The sequence below is a fragment of the Mus caroli genome, chromosome 5, assembly GCF_900094665.2.
Source record: "Mus caroli chromosome 5, CAROLI_EIJ_v1.1, whole genome shotgun sequence".
Classification (NCBI taxonomy): Eukaryota; Metazoa; Chordata; class Mammalia; order Rodentia; family Muridae; genus Mus; species Mus caroli.
In genome coordinates, this window is record NC_034574.1 from 74,821,134 (window position 1) to 74,840,076 (window position 18,943).

Below are 18,943 nucleotides of genomic sequence, written 5' to 3' on the forward strand. Positions count from 1 at the left end.
AGATGGTCCATCCTTTGGTCTCAGCTCCAAACTTTGTCTCTGCAACTCCTTCCATGGCTGATTGTTTCCAATTGTAAGAAGGGGTAAAGTGTCCACACTTTGGTCTTCGTTCTTCTTCAGTTTCATGTGTTTTACAAATTGTATCTTATATCTCGCTATACTAAGTTTCTGGGCTAATATCCACTTATCAGTGAGTACATATCANTTGAGTTCTTTTGTGATTACTTTTTAAAAAACAGTCTTTATGTCATATTTGTTTGTGAAGACTTTTAGCATTACTGTAAGAAGCAGTTTGAATAGCTAAGTGGGTAATGTTGTAGTCTCCAGAAGTGTATTAATTCAAAACACACACACATGGTGTGTGGAGTGAAGTTTGTCATTGGGTTACTAAATGGGTGAATTTTATTTTAAAAGGAATAATGTTTTCACAGTTGGAAGTTGGAACTTTATATAAAATATCACTTGCGTTTTGGTGTGTGTGTGTGTGTGTGTGTGTGTTTGTAGGGTATAGGTATGTTTATGTACAAATGTGGGGGGGGCGCGAAAGAATGAAGGAGAGATGAGGGAGGGGTTAAGAGAGAAAGGGAGAGAGAGCCATCTTTGCAGTTCCAAAATAGATTCATGAAAAATTTAGTCCTTCACATTTTATTTGACTGCATCTGACTAGTGTTTGGATCTTAATGATATTTTTGACAGCGACAACCCAGATTAAAGCTATGTCAATGTTTTGACAAAATTGACTGATGAGTTTAATCAGCCAAATTGTCCACTTAGTCCAACACGATCTCTGTCAGTGTGGATTGCTTATGTGTTCCCTCTTTGTTAAATTAACTTGATTCCAACCTAACTGCCTACATCAGCATCATATAGCCAGATAAATACGGCATTCAGATGAGTTACAAACTAATTCTTCTTAAATAGCTAAAGCAAGGTTCAGGTATAACTTGTCTTTTAACGAATGTTCAAGATCTGTTTTAAGGCATTCTGCAACTTCTGTGTTTAAATAAATTCTCTGAAAACAACACCACCCATATGATCTCATTTAAGAGAGAAAAATCTTGAAACTGGATTCATGAAATGAAGCCTTTTTTATCATACATTCACTCACTTCTTTACTTTCAAATTCAAATAAGAAAAAAATGCCTTTATTCATGAGGATAGTATCTTAATATTAGAGAAATATGAATATTTGGGCAGCTATATGAATTCCTGGATGGTAAACAGGATGTCTTAATCTAGGAACAGTAGATACTGAATTTCTCCTTTGTGACAATACCCTGACAAAATGTTGACTCAAAACAAAGTAAGAAAATAACACTATAGTCAAACTCGGGGTGATAACATGAAAAGAATCATGATGTCTGTGGTCAGTGTTTAAACTGGGCTACATTCGTGTGTGTGTGTGTGTGTAAGAGAAGGAAAATAGAACAGAACTGATATATCTGGTATGTTGAAAGGCGGGCATTCTAGAATCAAATGTACAATGCAGGCAAAAGTACTTTTTTATTTTTTAAAAAAATTAAATTTATTTTTAATTATGTGTAAATATACATCCCTGCATTCAGGGTACATATGCTCAAGTGGAGATGGACAAAGCAGCCAAAAGAGGGTATCAGGTCCTCAGGATCTGGCATTACAGTTGGTTAAAAGCCCTCTGATGTGGGAGCTGGGGATTAGACTTGGACTCTCTAGGAGAGTAGCCTGTGAGCTTGACCTCTGTCTCAGCCCTCCGACGCCAGCCAGAAGTACTTTAAGTGATCTGCTCAGAAGGTTTAAAAGGAGCCTATGATCCAAACAGAAATAAGACAAAATTTATGTCATTCTCAAATTTAAAATCATAGACGTTTTCAAAGAAATCACTATTTCTAAAGATAAAATGGTCATCCCTTTCTGCTTCTTTTGCTTCTACATTTCACATCTCTGCTTCTCCTCATTTTCTTCCACATTTCATGCTTAGAAAAATGAACAACAACAAAAAATCCACATATTATAAATACTTATTTTATGGATGGACACATTAGAGAATTAACCAACTGTGCAAATTTAATGTGTCCCTTACATAAAAATATTTAAAAATCTACTTATTTCACAGTTGGAAAATACTTCAACTATAATTTCAATGATATGTTTTAAGGGAAACTTGGCTAGTTTTATGGCATTTAAACATTTGACTTTCTTCCAGTGATGTATTGGCAAGGGAAGGGAGACGTTAATATCGACATAAAAAGTTAGATATCCTCAGTAGCAAAATTAAGTCTACATGTGTACCAATAATTTAAAATGTGAGAACCAGAACAGTCCCTTTTGACGACCATAGAGGATAGACACGGGTTTTTCTTACTATTACAAGATTTTTTACAACAAAACATAGCTTGTACAAAGGTAGGCAAATAATTCACAAAAAAGATATTCAATTAAAATAAACACATGATGCCATTGCTTATGTATCAATTTGGCTAAATGTGGACACATTGATTATGTTTAATTTTGAAATTCAATTCACCAAGTAATTTAATTTGAAAATTGATTACATTTAATTTTAATGTGGTATTGGTTAACTATATATTTTTGTTATTTTTAAAAAAACAGTTACCTACATTTGACATGCATCTCCTGAAAACATCAATCTCATTAAAAAAAAAAAAAGAATACCTTTTTGGCACTCTAAGAACAAAATAAATGGTAGCTTAGACATTTAAGAAGTTATTGTTATACTTAGATGGGGAGGGTGTCATTTGTTATTACTGGAAAGAGAAATATCCCATATCAAGTTATATTTCCTAGGCGTTTTAGCCCATGTTCTAGTTAACGCAGGCACTGGAAAAGCAAAAGTGTGTAATGTCCTTGGGTGTCCAGTGATGACGGTATCTTTTTTGCCTCTTCCTGTAGCTTTCAGCCGCGCCCCAATTCCCATGGCAGTTGTCCGCAGAGAGCTCTCCTGTGAGAGCTACCCCATTGAGCTCCGTTGTCCGGGCACAGACGTCATCATGATCGAGAGCGCCAACTACGGGAGGACCGATGACAAGATCTGTGACTCGGACCCTGCTCAGATGGAGAACATTCGGTGTTATCTGCCAGATGCCTATAAGATTATGTCTCAAAGGTACGATGCGCCCAGACCTCTTCCTTTCACGAGTATCAAAAGTCAGTGTAAATTTGCTTGATAGACAATGTGAATAAGATTTTTGAAGGTGGTGTTTGTTTTAGAAGAACTCAACAGAACCACTGTAGATCACCCTCTGTATGACCAGAGTAGTGGTGCTACCATCCGCACCATGGGGCTTGAACAACGGAAAACTCATTAGCATTATTAGTAAGTTTAATTTTACAGTCTTCCTAGTGTTGTATACTGATAGTGTTCTTTAAATATGGATTGGTTATAAGAGACAAAATTTGCTAAGTCAGAATTTTCTCTTAAATGTAAAGTGTGGAAATAGACTTAAGAATTAGAAATACAAATAATATAGAAAACCAAAAGCCACATTAGGGGCCAGTGATTAAGAGCAGTTGATGCTCTAAGAGAAAACCCAAGTTTTGTTCCAAGGACTGGCATGGAAACCAAATATCAACTACTGTTTTTAACTACAGTTTTAGGGGTTCTGACCCCCTCTTCTGGCCTCCATTGGCACCTGAACGCCTGTGGTGCAATGCAGAAAGGCCAATGCACATACACACATAGATAAAAATAAAATAAATCAATATGTAATCTATATAATCATCAATCAGAACACAGTAATATGTAATTGATAAAGAATGATTTTACCAGCCAGGCAGTGGTGGTGCACACCTTTAATCCCAGCACTTGGGAGGCAGACACAGAAAGATTTCTGAGTTCGAGGTCAGCCTCGTCTACAAATTAAGTTCCAGGACAGACAGGGCTATACAGAGAAACTCTGTCTCGAAAAGACCAAAAAATAAAAAAATTATTTTACCTTGGAAATATGAAGAAAACCCTAATTTGCAGTATAATATATGAAATGGATTTAATACGATTAGCTAAAGGGGACTTTCAGGATAACATTTGAAATGTAAATGAAGAAAATATCTAATAAAAATTTTAAAAATTATGATTAGCTAAACCATTACCATGTCAAAATATAAAAACTAAGTCACCATGTAATTTCATGAGCTAAGAAAAACTGTTTGATTCTAAGAAGACAGGTCTATAATATCTATACCAAAGATTTAAGATTTGTCATAATAAAAGTTCCTTACATGTTTATTATTACAGAGTAACTTAGGCTAAAGCTGGTGTTGAAGAAACATAAGATATTGAAAGTAAGGATCCATTTGATAAAAGTTGGATAATTCTTTACTTGTGTATACATATGTGTATATATACATCATATATCTCTATATATGCTTATAACAGGGACAGAGGGAAAGAAAAGAAACATACATTAAACATTTGTTCCCTATTATAATCATTTCTTGGAAATAGCTTTCCACTTTACATAACTTCATACGTCTTATTTTATCGATGTTATTAGTAATTAAGAAATTCATCAATAAGTGATGAATTTACTGAATGCCTATCATAATTGAATAGCTGTGCCTTTTCATAAGTAATTTTATTCAGTCACAATTTATTATTATGGCATTATTACAGGATTATTAAATATGAGGAGAAATTATAACTCAGAGAAAATTAAATAACTTCACTAAACGCAAGTGCAATGCAGTGCACACGGGTCTGGACCTAATCTCCAGAGTGAAAGAAGTAACCGATACAAAAGAGTTTGTATCTCCGCTATGCTGCCTATGAAGCCCATATTTACATTAGCTATTTCTCTTCTTTTAAAGTATTTTATTATTGTGAACATACAATATGCAGGAAATACACACACGTCATGATAGATGCACAGCACTTAGGGGACAATTTTTATGGAGTTGGTTCTCTCCTTCCAGGTAAAGATGGATTCATGGATTAAATTAAATCTCTAGCCTGGTAAGGCAAGTATCTTTATGAATTGAACATCCTCACTGGCCTTAATTTATTCCTTAAGGTTTAAATTGTTTCATATGTTTATGTGTGGTTAATAGACTATTAGAGTCAATATCCTTAGGTTAACACTGGACTTGTAATTTATTAATATAAACCATAACACATATGTCTGATGAACACGTCATTTGAAGGATGCTGGAGGGACAATTCACTTTGCATGTACTGTGGACTTTGGTTTGTCTGGTGATAATAGAGTAACAGGTTAAAGCTGGTGTTAAAGAAACATAAGATATTGAAAGTAAGGATCCATTTGATAAAGGTTGGATAATTCTTTACTTGTGTGTCTTCGTTATTGCAAAATTGCCAAGGGTCCATCTAGTCTAAACTGTTATAAAAAGATTTTAGTATTTTTTCCATGTTGGTATAATGTTTACTCTGGGAAGGTTTGCTATAAGTGGCATGCTAGCTAAATAGTTAATTGTTTCAGTTGGGTAATCAAACTAAGATAGTATCCGTTCTGTAATAGGTGTAGTTTTTCTTAGGTAGCACTGTTTTTCAGGGGTTAGGGAGTAATTGAGGTATAGCAAAAGCTTGAACTTCATTAATTTTGTTCTATAGATGACGTTCCTTAAAACTGTTTTATAGTCCATTCATTAACACCATTCCAAAATAATCCATAATTGTGTATCACAAACATTACTAATAATGGACCATTTCAATATGCTGAAGTATCTAGGCTGCATACCCATAGTGACACATCTGCAGTCGAACCTGCCTTCCACACTAACAAAATCCTTTGAGTAAATACTCCTGGTAAGTTCTTAATGGAGACTTTTCAAGTAGGCTGAAATAACCGTGGTTATTTGTCTTTGGACTGTTAGGTGTAGTGCAATTTTAGTTTCCAAAATAAATACTTTGATCCTTACAGAGAGAATTTGGGACTCTGTTGTCAGATGGCCAAGGCTACCCAACTTTTTTATAATGAATTCTTATGATGTCATGTCAACCACATTAAATAATGGAAATAAGGACCAAGTATGACATTGGAAATACTAATAACATAGATATGCTAATCAGATGAATATATTAAAAATGAAATAAAAATGAAAAGTGCCTTCTGAAGTGTATATTAGATAAATGGATTTTTGTTGTCAAATTTAAGCTTTTAAAAAGATTGTCTCAGGGTATAAATATTAAGTATGTCTTGAGGGAGGATTACTACGAAGTATGAAAGTTATTATTACTATATCATTGCATAAACTTGTGAAAAAGCCTTTCTAACTTGTTCACTTAAATCTCAAAACTTAGACAGATGAGACAGATACACATAAAATACACTTTGTGTTAAATTTGGACAAGTTACATAAACTAAAGTATGAACTAACTTTTAAGTATGAAAAATGTGTGCATTGAAATAAAGGAGATGTGATAGCAGATATTTTCATTTGTCTGCAGTAAAACAGTCCACTCTGGTAACCTTTTGAGAAATGCCATTTTGCTCACAGACCTTAGAATTGCGCATACTTGAGGCTGGAATGGCTTTGGTCCCTTTGTTTGATTTGGGGTGCGTGCACACACACACACACACACACACACACACACACACACACACACACACACACAGACGATCAAATTACACCTACACTTCCCAAATCTAAATGATCTCATGCCATTGTTTCCATCTGGACAGCCTTCTTAACATTTCATGTTTATTGTCCTATTTTTTTTTACGTACTAAAAGATTAACTCAAATGATAGAGTATATTTATCCTTCTGAAACTGCACATCCTTCTTATTGTGTGTGTACACCAGGTAGTCTAAATTATTACATAGCTGGTTCTCTTTGTCTAATTGTATGCGTTGAGAATGCCAAATTACTGTTTTTATCCAGGAACCAACTTAGTGTCCTACTGCTTTCTGATTTAGTCATGTTCATTAACAACTCTCTCAAAATTGATATTTACATGGCTTCTATTCTTTTTGAATTGTGTTTGTAAATTCTAGCGATGTTTTAGACGAAATACTTGACAAAGTTTTGGGATCCTCGTGTAAAAGTAACCTTTAGCAACTGCATAAATTCAGGAAGTCTCTTTGTGGACGGCAGGTGGAGTTCAGCGTTGTTTTCAGCTATTAACTGTGAAATCTGAGTCACCAATTCAGCCAGCTCTTGAATGTAATCAAATGGTGTTTTCTATGACAGGGGAGTCAGGTTTGATGAATAAATAAGCCAGGTATGGTTCCTGAACATAAAGCATCTTGGACAGAGAAAATGTAGCCAAGAGGATTGTTGTAGCCAACAATCCTCTTGACTACATTTATTCTTTACTCCTTTACATTTATTGAGGAAATCAAAAAAAGAAAAAAGAAAAGAAAAAGAAAGTTTCATTCTTGTAGGTATTATCAGAGAGCCTGTTGGGCTGGAAGGTGCTAACATTGGCTCAATTACATACAGTCTGTGTAAGTGGAAGGACATGGGGAAGGCACAGGCAGAGTAGCCTCCTTCCTTTGTCTTCTCCTACTGCAGCTATTAAACATACTGGTGTTCTGTTGAGGATGTCCTCCCGTTTCATGTGGCCCAGTCCTCTCCAAATATGTCAGTGCTTAGACCCAAACTCTTCTCTTTCAAACCTCTGCTTACCCATCGGATACACATGCCGTCAGGATACCACAGAAAGACTAGATGATACAACACAAGTTTTAGAGGTTTCTTTATTTAATTTTTGACCTGGAGCCCTTCTTATACATTTGACATCAATTCCTTCTAAATGTAAGAAATCTGAATGTCATGTGCATTGACATTTAAGCTTCCCTTTTAGTATATGTTATAGCATATGTGGTCTCATAATCTTATATATATGCTCGCCTACTGTGAAAGCATTTGCAAAGCGGTGTGCGTAAACACATACATGCGTGTGTATTTATGTGAGCATGTAGTTTCACTGAAATGTATATATAGAAAATTACACGAATCAAATGTGTACAGTTCAGGGAAATGTCACAAACTGAGCTCATCCATGTATCTAACAAACTGGTGAAGCAGGGAACACTAGCCACACTCCTTCTTAAAGACATCTCCATTCTGACTTTGAACAATCTAAATTAGTATTGCTCATTTTGTAATTTAAACGACAATTTTGTATAAGATGCTCTTGAACTTGGCCTTTCTCATTCAGTGTATTTGCTGTGTTCAGTTGTCACTGCATATTTTTTATATGCCACATCTTAGTCATTTCAAGAATAATTATTTTCTAACACTTTTAGAAAGCAAGGCAGCCTTTATAATGAGTTGGTTTCAGGAAGTTTGTGTTACTGTTGCAAGATTTTCCAGGCCAGTTGATGTAAATCTCCTTCTCTCCTCAGCAATGTTATGACTTAACCTATATTTTTGTTGTGTGTGTGTCTGTGTGTGTGTGTGTTTATCCTTGATACATATCTTAGACTAAAAAATAAATATTAAAATGGAGTTAACATTATATAACTTCTCAATGGGATCAAGAGAGAGAGACATAAAAATAAACGCAGACAAAAATAAGTCTACCATGAACACTTGAATTAATTTAGGATCACAGGTCATGAAATGTATACAGTAGGAATACATGTTCTCATGAAATTCCTCCATTTATTATAGTTTCAGGAGAATTTTCACAGTATTATATTCGCAGATGTTATCCTCACAGAGGGGACATGGCAGAAAATAGAGGGGGTGGGAGGGGGAGAGAATTGTATCTCACCTCTTGAAAGTTACACTGCAGTTGATATCAGCGGCACTGCAGGGGACTTTACAGCTTTCTAAGAGATCTTGGTTTCTGTTGTATGCATTGCTAGAACAGTTGAAAAGAACCTTCTTTAACAATAGAGGAAGAAATGCCAGCGGCAGATTTTGTGTGTATATAACCTAATAAGTGTTTCAGTACACGGGGCGTGTACATTGAGCCACTCCTCTGTGACTGTGATGGATGCATTACAAGATGTTTGATGACTTCCTTCAAAATTACACAAATACATACACATATACCACATCACCACCACCACCACTAACAACAACAATAACAACAAAAACTTTAACTACTTGCATTTTCCCAGACTGATGTAGAACCAATCTATTTTGTATACTGTGCTGATATTTGTGTACGTGTTTGCTTTAAAGGACAAACGGAAGTAGAGAAGAGCAGATAAGCAGTTCTCTCAGCCCTTATGTACAGAAGTATTCAGCAGTGTTCTTACTTGAGTGAATGCTTCTGTTTTACCACATGGTACTTTTATATCTGTGAATCTACTAGGGCCAATCAGCTTGCATGTTTCCACGTCCATTTAGGAATTAATTTAATTTTAAAAGAAGTTATCTGTTAAATATTTATTTATTTATTTATTTATTTTGGTTTTAACAAAGTTTAAGGAGAAGAAAATCTAGTCTTTTGTGGTATTATCCTAAACCCAGAAATATCAGGAGAGCCACTGAGAGGTTTTTGCTACCGGAGACTGTTTTTAAAATAAATTATTTATTTACTTCATTTATTGAAAACAAGTGTGCCATATGGAGACCAACTTTATCAAAATAATTTTATATTTTGAATTATAATATAATTATATAACTTCCCCCCCCATCCTCCCTCCAAACCCCATGTATCCTATTTGCTTCCGTTGAAACTCACTGTTGTTATGTATGTGTCCATGTTTCTGTGTGTGTCTTTCTCCCCGTAAATACAGCACTACAATGTGCTCAGTCTGTGTGTATATGTGTGTATTTGTCTTCAGGGTTGACCATTTGTTACTCGATAGCAAGTTGGTGTGCTCTTCCCTGGGGAAGACTCTCTTCTCCCACTCTCGGCATTCCTTAGCTATGTGCAATGCTTTGTCTAAGGGTGGGCTCTTCTCCCACTCTCAGCATCCCTTAGCTACGTGCAATGCTTTGTCTAAGGGTGAGCTTGGGGAGCTTTCCCTCTTCCACATTACATATCTATTGTCATTGTCCTAGTTCACTTCCTGTTCATGTTGACAAGCTGGCGAGACTTCAGGAGTGTAGCTTCTGCCATTTCTAAGAAACACAATCGAACTCCAAACTCAGTGCCTCTGGGCTCTGTGTCATAATAGTGAGATTTGAGAACTTTAAGCCATCTGTGACATGAAATATTTAAAAGTCCAGTCATGTTTTTTTTTAATTTTTATTTAGTAGTGTTCTTACTAGTTTTGGTTCATGTAACTGTTAATAAATGTTTTGCTAAACAAATGCAGCAAAATTATACTAAATAGGACTTCAGTAGAGAAACATTGGTATGGTTGGTATGATTGGTACACCTTTAGAATTTCTGTTTCATATTTGATTTACAAAACCTGCAATTGATTTTTCTTACTTTTAGTAAATGCACAATGAAAGGTTGCTTTTTGTTTGTTTAAGATTTTTAAATCCCCCCCCTTTTTTACTATTTTATCTATTTTATATGTATGGGTGTTTTGCTGGCATTTATATCTGGGCACATGTCTGTGCATTCTAAGGCCAGAAGTGGGCATCGGATCCTCTGAGACTGCAGTTACAGGTGGTTGTGAGCCACTATGTGTGTTCTGGGGATTGAACTAGGGTCCTCTGGAAGAGAAATCAGTGCTCGTAACTGTTGTGCCACCTTTCTGTTCCCAGTGAAACTGTTTCAGAACCTCCATTTTAACCTTTGCTGTTGTCTGTTTGTAGAACTTGAAATATTAGAATACTTGGAATGTTTTCTAAAAAGAAAGCCATAATGAAACATTTTTAAATATCTTGTGAGTATGTGATGGTTTGCTTTGGGCTTGTCCACTAAAGCCTATGAACTTGGAGCTTGGTCCCCAGTATGGTCCTAAAGAGGGTAATGGAATTTCTAGAGGATGCTAAGGAGAGGTCTGTAGGTAATCTGTAAGCATCTGATAATTCCCTAAGAAGTTAGTGTGAACCAAACCCATTTAACCATTTCTTGGTTTTTTTAAGTGAAATGGAAAACACTTCCATTCTTAAAGAAGGAGGCAGCTAAAGACCGGAAGGTTTAAATAAAATCCCAAGTGTTCACCAACCTTGTTGCTAAAAAAGAAATAATTGTTGGCACACTAAGAGTGGGAAATCTTGATTTTCTGATGCTGGGAGTATTCTGTGAAGCTAATTAAATTACTGAACATTTTTCTTTTGTCTGCCTTTAGAATTTCCAGCTGAAGACACTCAACCCTTGAAACTACACCTTGTTAATATTACCAGCATTTTACATTTTAAATGGGCTCCATTATCTATAGGAATATTTCAGCAAATGTAAATTCACTAGTGATCTTGGAGAATAGTTTGAAACTTGCATAGTTTTGGTAATAAAGAAAGCACATAGCAATTTATAGTTTAGGATCACTGAGGCTTCATGAGTGGGAAGTTTTATGAGACCTTTCAAAGCAGAAATGGGAAGATAATACATTTTCTTAATAAAATAAAAATAAGAAACAAAATACTCTGTAGCGACTAATGTTTTATATAATGAAGTTTAAGGAGATTAAATCTCCATCATCAAGGATTTAGCTCATAGATAATAAAATGAATGTGTTCGAGTTTTATTTTTGCCCCTTACGCAGTAATTATTTTTTCATTATAGAGTTGAGTTTAGTTTTATTTAGTTTACTGTTTTTATTATTGTTTCCATACAAATGCTCAGATTACACTTTAAAAAACAACTGTAAATGTGTAAACATAACTTGTTAAAGGGACATAATGGCACAGCCACATCTATTGGGAACAGCAAAAGTCATAAAGCCAGCTCAGCTTCTTGACAAAGATCCAGTTAAGCTGAGCTGAGGAATGTTATTGTTGTCGTTCAGTCTCCCACTTTTCATCTTGATCTCCTCGTGATACATGCTTGGGGGCCTTTTAATATTTGTACAACATGGGGATATTGGATTGATGGGAAATTTCTTATGAATTGTTTATATAGTCTCTCAGGAGTGCTGCTTCTAAACTTCCCCCAGATAGCAGTCCCGAGCGTACTACCCCTCCCGTTCTTAGGGAACTATCCTTAAAGCCCCACTCGAAAGTCTTCCTTATGCACTGGAGTTTCTGACTCAAATAAAAGACACCAGAGATCTCCTGATGAGGCTCTGATTCCAAGATGCTCTTGGAACATCTGCCTCTGTACTTACTCAGGAAAAAGATAATCAAAAAAAGAGTAAATGTTAAAAGGTAAACAAGGTTCCGTGGACTAGGGAAGTTGGCAGCAGACCAAGCTAAAGCCTCTTACTGTACACTTAGGCAATTATGTGGTATTTAAGATCGGATGCTGCGCATGGTATGGCCCTTGAGGAAAAGATAACAGCAACAAATTTAGATAGGCTAGAGGTACCTCTGCCCTACACAGGGACTTATACTGATGGACAAATGACGGTGAGGATCAATGATAAAGGAATAAAATGTTCAAACGTCCCTTTCTTGGAAAACTTAGCTCATGCAGGGATGCAGGGCCACTGTTGTAGTGCATGACCAAAGAAGCAAAGAACACCAAGATTAGATGTCTAAATACATTCTACATAGACGTGAATATCATGGCTAAATAAATAAATAAATAAATAATAACGGCAGCAGCTTTGACCTGAAGATTTTTCTGTTGTTCTGTCATTGATTATCGATGATGACTAAACTTCTGAGTAAGAAGAAGTTAAAACATATGTCTGAGGACAAAAGCGATATGATCTGTGTTTTTGAACAACCTGAATCTATCTCTGCCTACTGAGTTCTGTATAAATAAAGGAGCATTTCCGTCCCCTGTCATTCAGTCAGGCTACAAGATCCTCTGAAGCCCCAGGCAAGACTCCCTACTCCTTTTCTGACTCTCTTCTTTGCAGTATCTAGCCATTCCTGGGGCTGATCCCCAGGAACAGGGTACTTCACAAGATGCTAAAAAACAGAAACAAACAAACAAACAAACAAACCCTACTATCCACTAGATATTTGTTTATTTTAAAAAATATAACATTAGCTGGTAGTAGTTTCTGTTATTTTTTTTTTTTTGTATCCGTTGTGTTCAGGAAGCTATGTGAATCATATCTATTTGTAATTACAACTACCAAGGAGTGAAAGCAACGTCTGTTCTTCACTCATCTGTGCTAGTTTCATTATATAAATATATATGTTTGTTTGAGTTTAGGTAAAAAATAAATAAATAAAAATAAAACGACTTGTAAGCTTTCCAAAACTGCTAGTAATCCTAATTACTGTTGCTATCAATCTCAGAAAATAAACATTTGGATCTCTTTCTTGGACCTGTTAGTGTGGTGAGTAAATAATCCTTGGCTGAGAAGATGAGTCTAGAGAGATGCTGCCATGGGAAAGGAGAAGATACACTACAAAATAACGAAAAGCCAAGATGATGATTTTATGTTAAAAGGGGGTGCTGCATAGCCATGAGTTTATAAATTGTATAGCCAGAGAGAAGTGAAGAAACCTTTTCACCCAAGAGTACTCGTGATGCTGAATTACTTAGAGCCACTTTGTTCCCAAGCATCCACTTGGTTTTTATTTGTTTGTTCTGAGATATGCAGGCATTTGAACTGACGTAGCGAACAGGGTCTCCCAGTGTAAGGTGAAAGATGAATGATGCCCTCACCAATACCAGTACCTTCATAGAATGCTACAATTACTGTCTCTTGATATGTTAACACTGAAGTCTGTATTTGTTTCTTGGTAATAGTAGTTTCATTTTAGAATTATTCTCAGTGTCTGTTACAGGAGCTACTTGTTCTTCTCATAGACATTATATCTTTCTCTTTATGATGAGATACAGATTCATTTTTAATATTTTGTCTACGCTAAAACATCATATATTTGTAGTTTTAGTAATATAAACTATTTCTGACCAGTCTTATTAGAAAAAAAAAAACCTTTCCAAACACTGAGGTAAGATATTTTAGAAATTATGTTTATAATCCCCCCTTTTTTTCCTTCATAAATTAGTCTCATAAAAGGCCTTTCACCTTTCCAAGGAATCTAAGCAGGTCATCCATGCCTGAGGATGTAGAGGCAAGGCTCTGAATTGTTTTTCCTGTTTCTCTGGGGAAACATGGGGTCCTCCAAATGACTTTATAGCCAAGTATTTCCTTCAGTAGCAATTCAGAACTTTGAGATTAAAAAATACTATAACATGTTGTACAGAATGCAATTTGTTAATTTATGCCTGAGGTGTGGCAAACCATAAATTAATATGAGCAACTTAACACACATAAAGATTTTGTGAGGCATAAACATTTTGTAGACTACATGAAGTAACCCAGTGTAATTTGTCCAAGTCCTATAATTTACCCAAATCTACATGAACTCTGAAGTAGTATTATCTGATACATATCTGATCCCTATTTTACTAACTCTTTTTTACAATATTCTAAGGAACCATGATGCTAAATGGATTTTAATAAACTCTGTTAGTTATGAATAAAATCTGATGAGCTCCGCTTACCAATAACTGAGGCAGAGTCCTATGGATTTTTCAAATCAGCTTTAGCACAATTACTGGGAGAATCACCACTAATCTACATTTTTAATGCTAGGATTTCTCCTTCCCCAGCTGTGCTCCCAAAGTATTTGCTGTTTGAGTCTGGCCTGAGTTATTTCTGCTCCATTAGTCTGTTCTCAGGGAGCATTTCAATTAGGCACATGCTCCTGGTCCATCATATCTTATGGAGAACATCTATTATTCTCTCCTTTGTTTGTTTTTCCCCTTTCTTCCTCTTCCTCCTCCTCCTCCTCCTCCGCCTTCTTCGTCTCTGTCTTTGTCATCTTCATCTTCTTCTCATTATTGTTGTTGTTGTTGTTATTATTATTTTGTTCCTTCTTTTTACTTAATTTTTTCCCAGATTTTATTCCCCCTCCGGTCTCTGACTGTTCCACTTCTTATGCCTCTGCACCTCCTTGTCTTTAAGAGAATGCCACCCACCCCACCTCTAAGCTTCCTGGGTCTTCCAGTCTCTTGAGGGTTAGGTGCATCTTCTCTGAATGAACCCAGATCTGGCAGTCCTCTGCTGTATATGTGTTGGGGGCCTCATATCAGCTGGAGTATGCTGCCTATTTGGTGGTCCAGTGTTTGAGAGATCTCGAGGATCCAGGTTAATTGAGACTGCTGATCACCCTTCTCCTCAGCTTCTTTCAGCTTTTCCCTAATTCAGCCACAGGGGTCAGCAGCTTCTGTCCATTGGTTGGATGCAAATATCTGCATGTGACTCTTTCAGCTACTTGTTGGGTCTTTTGGAGGGCAGTCATGACAGGTCCTTTTTGTGAGTGCTCCATAGCCTCAGTAATAGTGTCAGACCTTGGGGCCTCCCCTTGAGCTGGATCCCACTTTGGGCCAGTCACTGGACTGTCTTTTCCTCAGGCTTCTTTCTATTCCCATCCTTGCAGTTCTTTCAGACAGGAACAATTATGGGACAGAGTTTTGACTTGTAGACCCCTCCCTCACCTGATGTCCTGTCTTCCTTCTGGAGGTGGGGGTCTACAAGTTCTCTCTCTATTGTAGGGCATTTCATATAGGTCTTTTACCTCCCAGGTCTTTGGTACATTCCTGAGGGTCCCCAAAACCTCCTACCTCCTGAGGTTGCCTGTTTACATTTTTTCTGCTGGCCCTCAGGGCTTCAGTCCTTTTGCCTCACCCAATACCAGATCAGGTTCCCCTCTTTTACCCCCAACCCCACCCCTGTCTACCTTCCTTCCCAGGTCCCTCCCTCCCTCCGCCTTTGTGATTTCTTTCTTCTCCCTCCCAAGCAGGACTGAGGCATCCTCATTTGGTCCCTTCAGCTTATTGACCTTTTTAGAGTTCTGTGGGTTGCATCTTGGGTATTCTGTTTTTTGTTTGTTTGGTTGGTTGGTTGGGTTTTTTTTGTTGTTGTTGTTTTTGTTTTTTGCTAATATCCATTTATTGGTGAGTACATACCATGCATGTCCTTTTGGGTCTGAGTTACCTCACTCAGAATGATATTTTCTAGTTCCATCCACTTGACTCAAGATGTCCTAGCTCTTAGTAGCTAAGTAAAATTCCATTGTGAATATGAACCACATTTTCTGTATCCATTCTTCTGTCATGGACATCTGGGTTGTTTCCAGCTTCTGGCTATCACAAACAAGTATGCTATGAACATAGTGGAACATGTGCTCCTGTGGCATGATGGGCCATCTTTTAGGTACATTCCCAAGAGTGGTATTGCTGGATCTTCAGATAGATCTATTTCCAATTTTTCTGAGGAACCTCCAGATTGATTTCCAGAGTGGGTTGTACCAGTTTCCAATCCCACCAGCAATGGAGGAGTGTTCCTCTTTCTCCCCATCCTTTCCAACATGTGTTGTCACCTGAAGTTTTGATCTTAGCCATTCTGATTGGTGTAAGGTGAAATCTCAGGGTTGTTTTGATTTACATTTCTCTAATCACAAAGGACTTTGAATATTTCTTTAGGTGCTTCCCAGCCATTCAAGATTCCTCTGTTGTGAATTCTCAGTTTACCCCATTTTATGCTTGGGTTGTTTGGTTTTTGGTGGTCACCTTCTTGAGTTCTTTATATACTTTGGATATTAGCCTTCTATTGGATGTGGCAGTAATGAAGATTTTTTTCCCAGTCAGTAGGTTGCCAATTTGTCTTATTGACTATGTCCTTTGCCTTACAGAAACTTTCCAGTTTCATGAGGTCTCATTTATCAATTCTTGATCTTAGAGCATGTGTTCTGTTTAAGAAATTTCCCTGTATGTCAATGAGTTTAAGGATCATTCCCACTTACTCTTCTATTAGATTCAGTGTATCCAGTTTCATGTTGAAATCCTTGATCCCCTTGGACTTGAATTTTGTGCAAGGTGACAAATATGGGTCTAATTTCATTTTTCTACATACGGACAGTCAGTTGGACCAGCACCATATATTGAAGATGCTTTCTTTTTTCCATTGCATATTTTTGGCTTCTTTGTCAAAAATCAAATGTGTGTGTTTGGTTTTATTTCTGGGTCTTCAGTTCAATTCCATTGATCAACCATTCTGTCTCTGTACTAATACCATGCAGTTATCACTATTGCTCTGTAGTAAAGCTTGAGGTCAGATATGGTGATTCCTCCAGCCATTCTTTTATTGTTAAGAATTGTTGTTGCTAGCCTGGGTTGGTTTTTTATTTTTATTTTTCCTTTTCCAAATAGAATTGCTTTTCTCATGTCTTTGAAGAATTGTGTTGGGATTTTCATGGGGATTTCATTGAATCTGTAGATTAACTTTGGTAGGATGGCCATTTTTACTATGTTAATCCATAAGCATGGGAGATATCTCCATTTTCTGAGCTTTTCGATTTCTTTCTTGAGAAACTTGATAGTGTTGTCACACAGATCTCTCAATTGTTTGGTTATAGTTACCCCAATATATTTTATATCATTTGTGGCTATTGTGAAGGGAGTAGTTTCCCTAACTTCTTTCTCATCCTGTTTATCATTTGTATAAAGGAAGGCTGCCAATTTATTTGAATTAATTTTATATTCGGTCACTTTGCTGAAGTTTTTTATCAGCTTGGGAAGTTCTCTGGTAGAATTTTTTTGGGTTGCTTAAGTATATTATGTATATAATTTTCAGATAGTTATACTTTTATTTCTTCTTTGCCAATTTGTATTCCTTTGATCTCTTTTTGTTGTTTTATTGTTCTAACTAGCACTTCAAGTACTATGTTGAATAGATATGGGGAGAGTGGGCATCTTTGTCTTGTCCCCAATTTTAGTGGGATTGCTTCAAATATGTCCCCATTTAATTTGGTATTGACTGTTGGTTTGCAGTAAGTTGATTTTATTATGTTTAGGTATGAACCTTGAATTCCTGATATCTCTCCAACACTTTTAACATGAAGGGGTATTATATTTTGCCAAATGCTTTATCTGCATCTAAGGAGATAATCATGTGATTTTTTTCTTTAAGTTTACAAAGAAAAAAACATTACATTAATGGATTACATTAATGGATTTTCATATTTGAACCAACCTTGCATCCCTGGGATGAAGCCTACTTGATTGTGGTGAATCGTGAATAATGTTTTTTATGTGTTCTTGGATTCGGTTTGCAAGAATTTTTTTGATTATTTTTGCATCGCTATTCATAAGCAAGATTGGACTGAAGTTCTCATTTTTGGTTGGGTCATTGTGTGGCTTAGGTATCATTGTAGCTTCGTAGAATTAATTAGGTAGTATTCCTTCTGTTTCTATTTTATGGAATAGTTTGAGGAATGTTAGTATCAGGTCTTCTTTGAAGGTCTGGTAGAATTCTGCACTAAATCCATCTGGTTCTGGGCTTTTATTTTTTCTTTCTTCTTTTGGTTGGGATACTATTATTATTATTTAATTTTTTTACAATCCAGTTGGTATCCCCCTCCTGGTCTGCCTTCATCCCATACACTTCCCCCTGATCTCCCAACCCCTGTCTCCAAGAGGATATCCCCACCCTCACACCACCAAAACTTCCCACTCCATGGGGCTCAGTGAGTCTCTGGAGGGTGAGGGTTAGGCCCATCTTCTCTCATTTTCTCTTCTTCCTTTCCTTTTTTTGTCTATCTGTGATCCCCACCCTGGTAACTGATGTCCTGCATACTTCTATTCTCCCAGCTGTTGCCACTTTTATTTACCCTATACTTCTAAATTGGAGAGGAAGCTTTACACAACAAAGGCTGGTGTGTGAGAGAATTCACTTGTCTTGGGACAACCACATTTTGGGGTTCAGACTTTAACATTTACATACACAGCACCAGACCCACCCCAACAAATGATAAAAGAAAATTCCTTCCTCCTTTTTCCTCCCTGTATTATTTTTCTCTCCCTCTCCTGCTGGTCCTATGTAGTGCTCTGTGCCAACTGTAAATCCTCCTGTCACTGAGATTCATCCTTACTTCTCAGTCTCTGCAATTTCCCATTTCTGGATATATTAGCAATTGCCCTACATCCCAGTCTGTATTAGTTAGGGTTTTACTGCTGTGAACAGACACTATGACCAAGGCAAGTCTTATAAAAAAAA

The 18,943-nt window shown here is 36.5% G+C and overlaps 1 protein-coding gene across 23 annotated transcripts in view; it reads left to right on the forward strand.

Moving 5' to 3' along the window:
* Positions 1-18,943, forward strand: part of Adgrl3 (adhesion G protein-coupled receptor L3) — a 762,557-nt gene that overhangs the window by 350,957 nt on the left and 392,657 nt on the right. For all 23 annotated transcript variants that reach the window (XM_029477382.1, XM_029477372.1, XM_029477362.1 and 20 more), the window contains one exon: positions 2,890-3,103. In XM_029477382.1, coding sequence (XP_029333242.1) covers positions 2,890-3,103 — 214 coding nt within the window. The remainder of the gene's footprint in view (positions 1-2,889; positions 3,104-18,943) is intronic.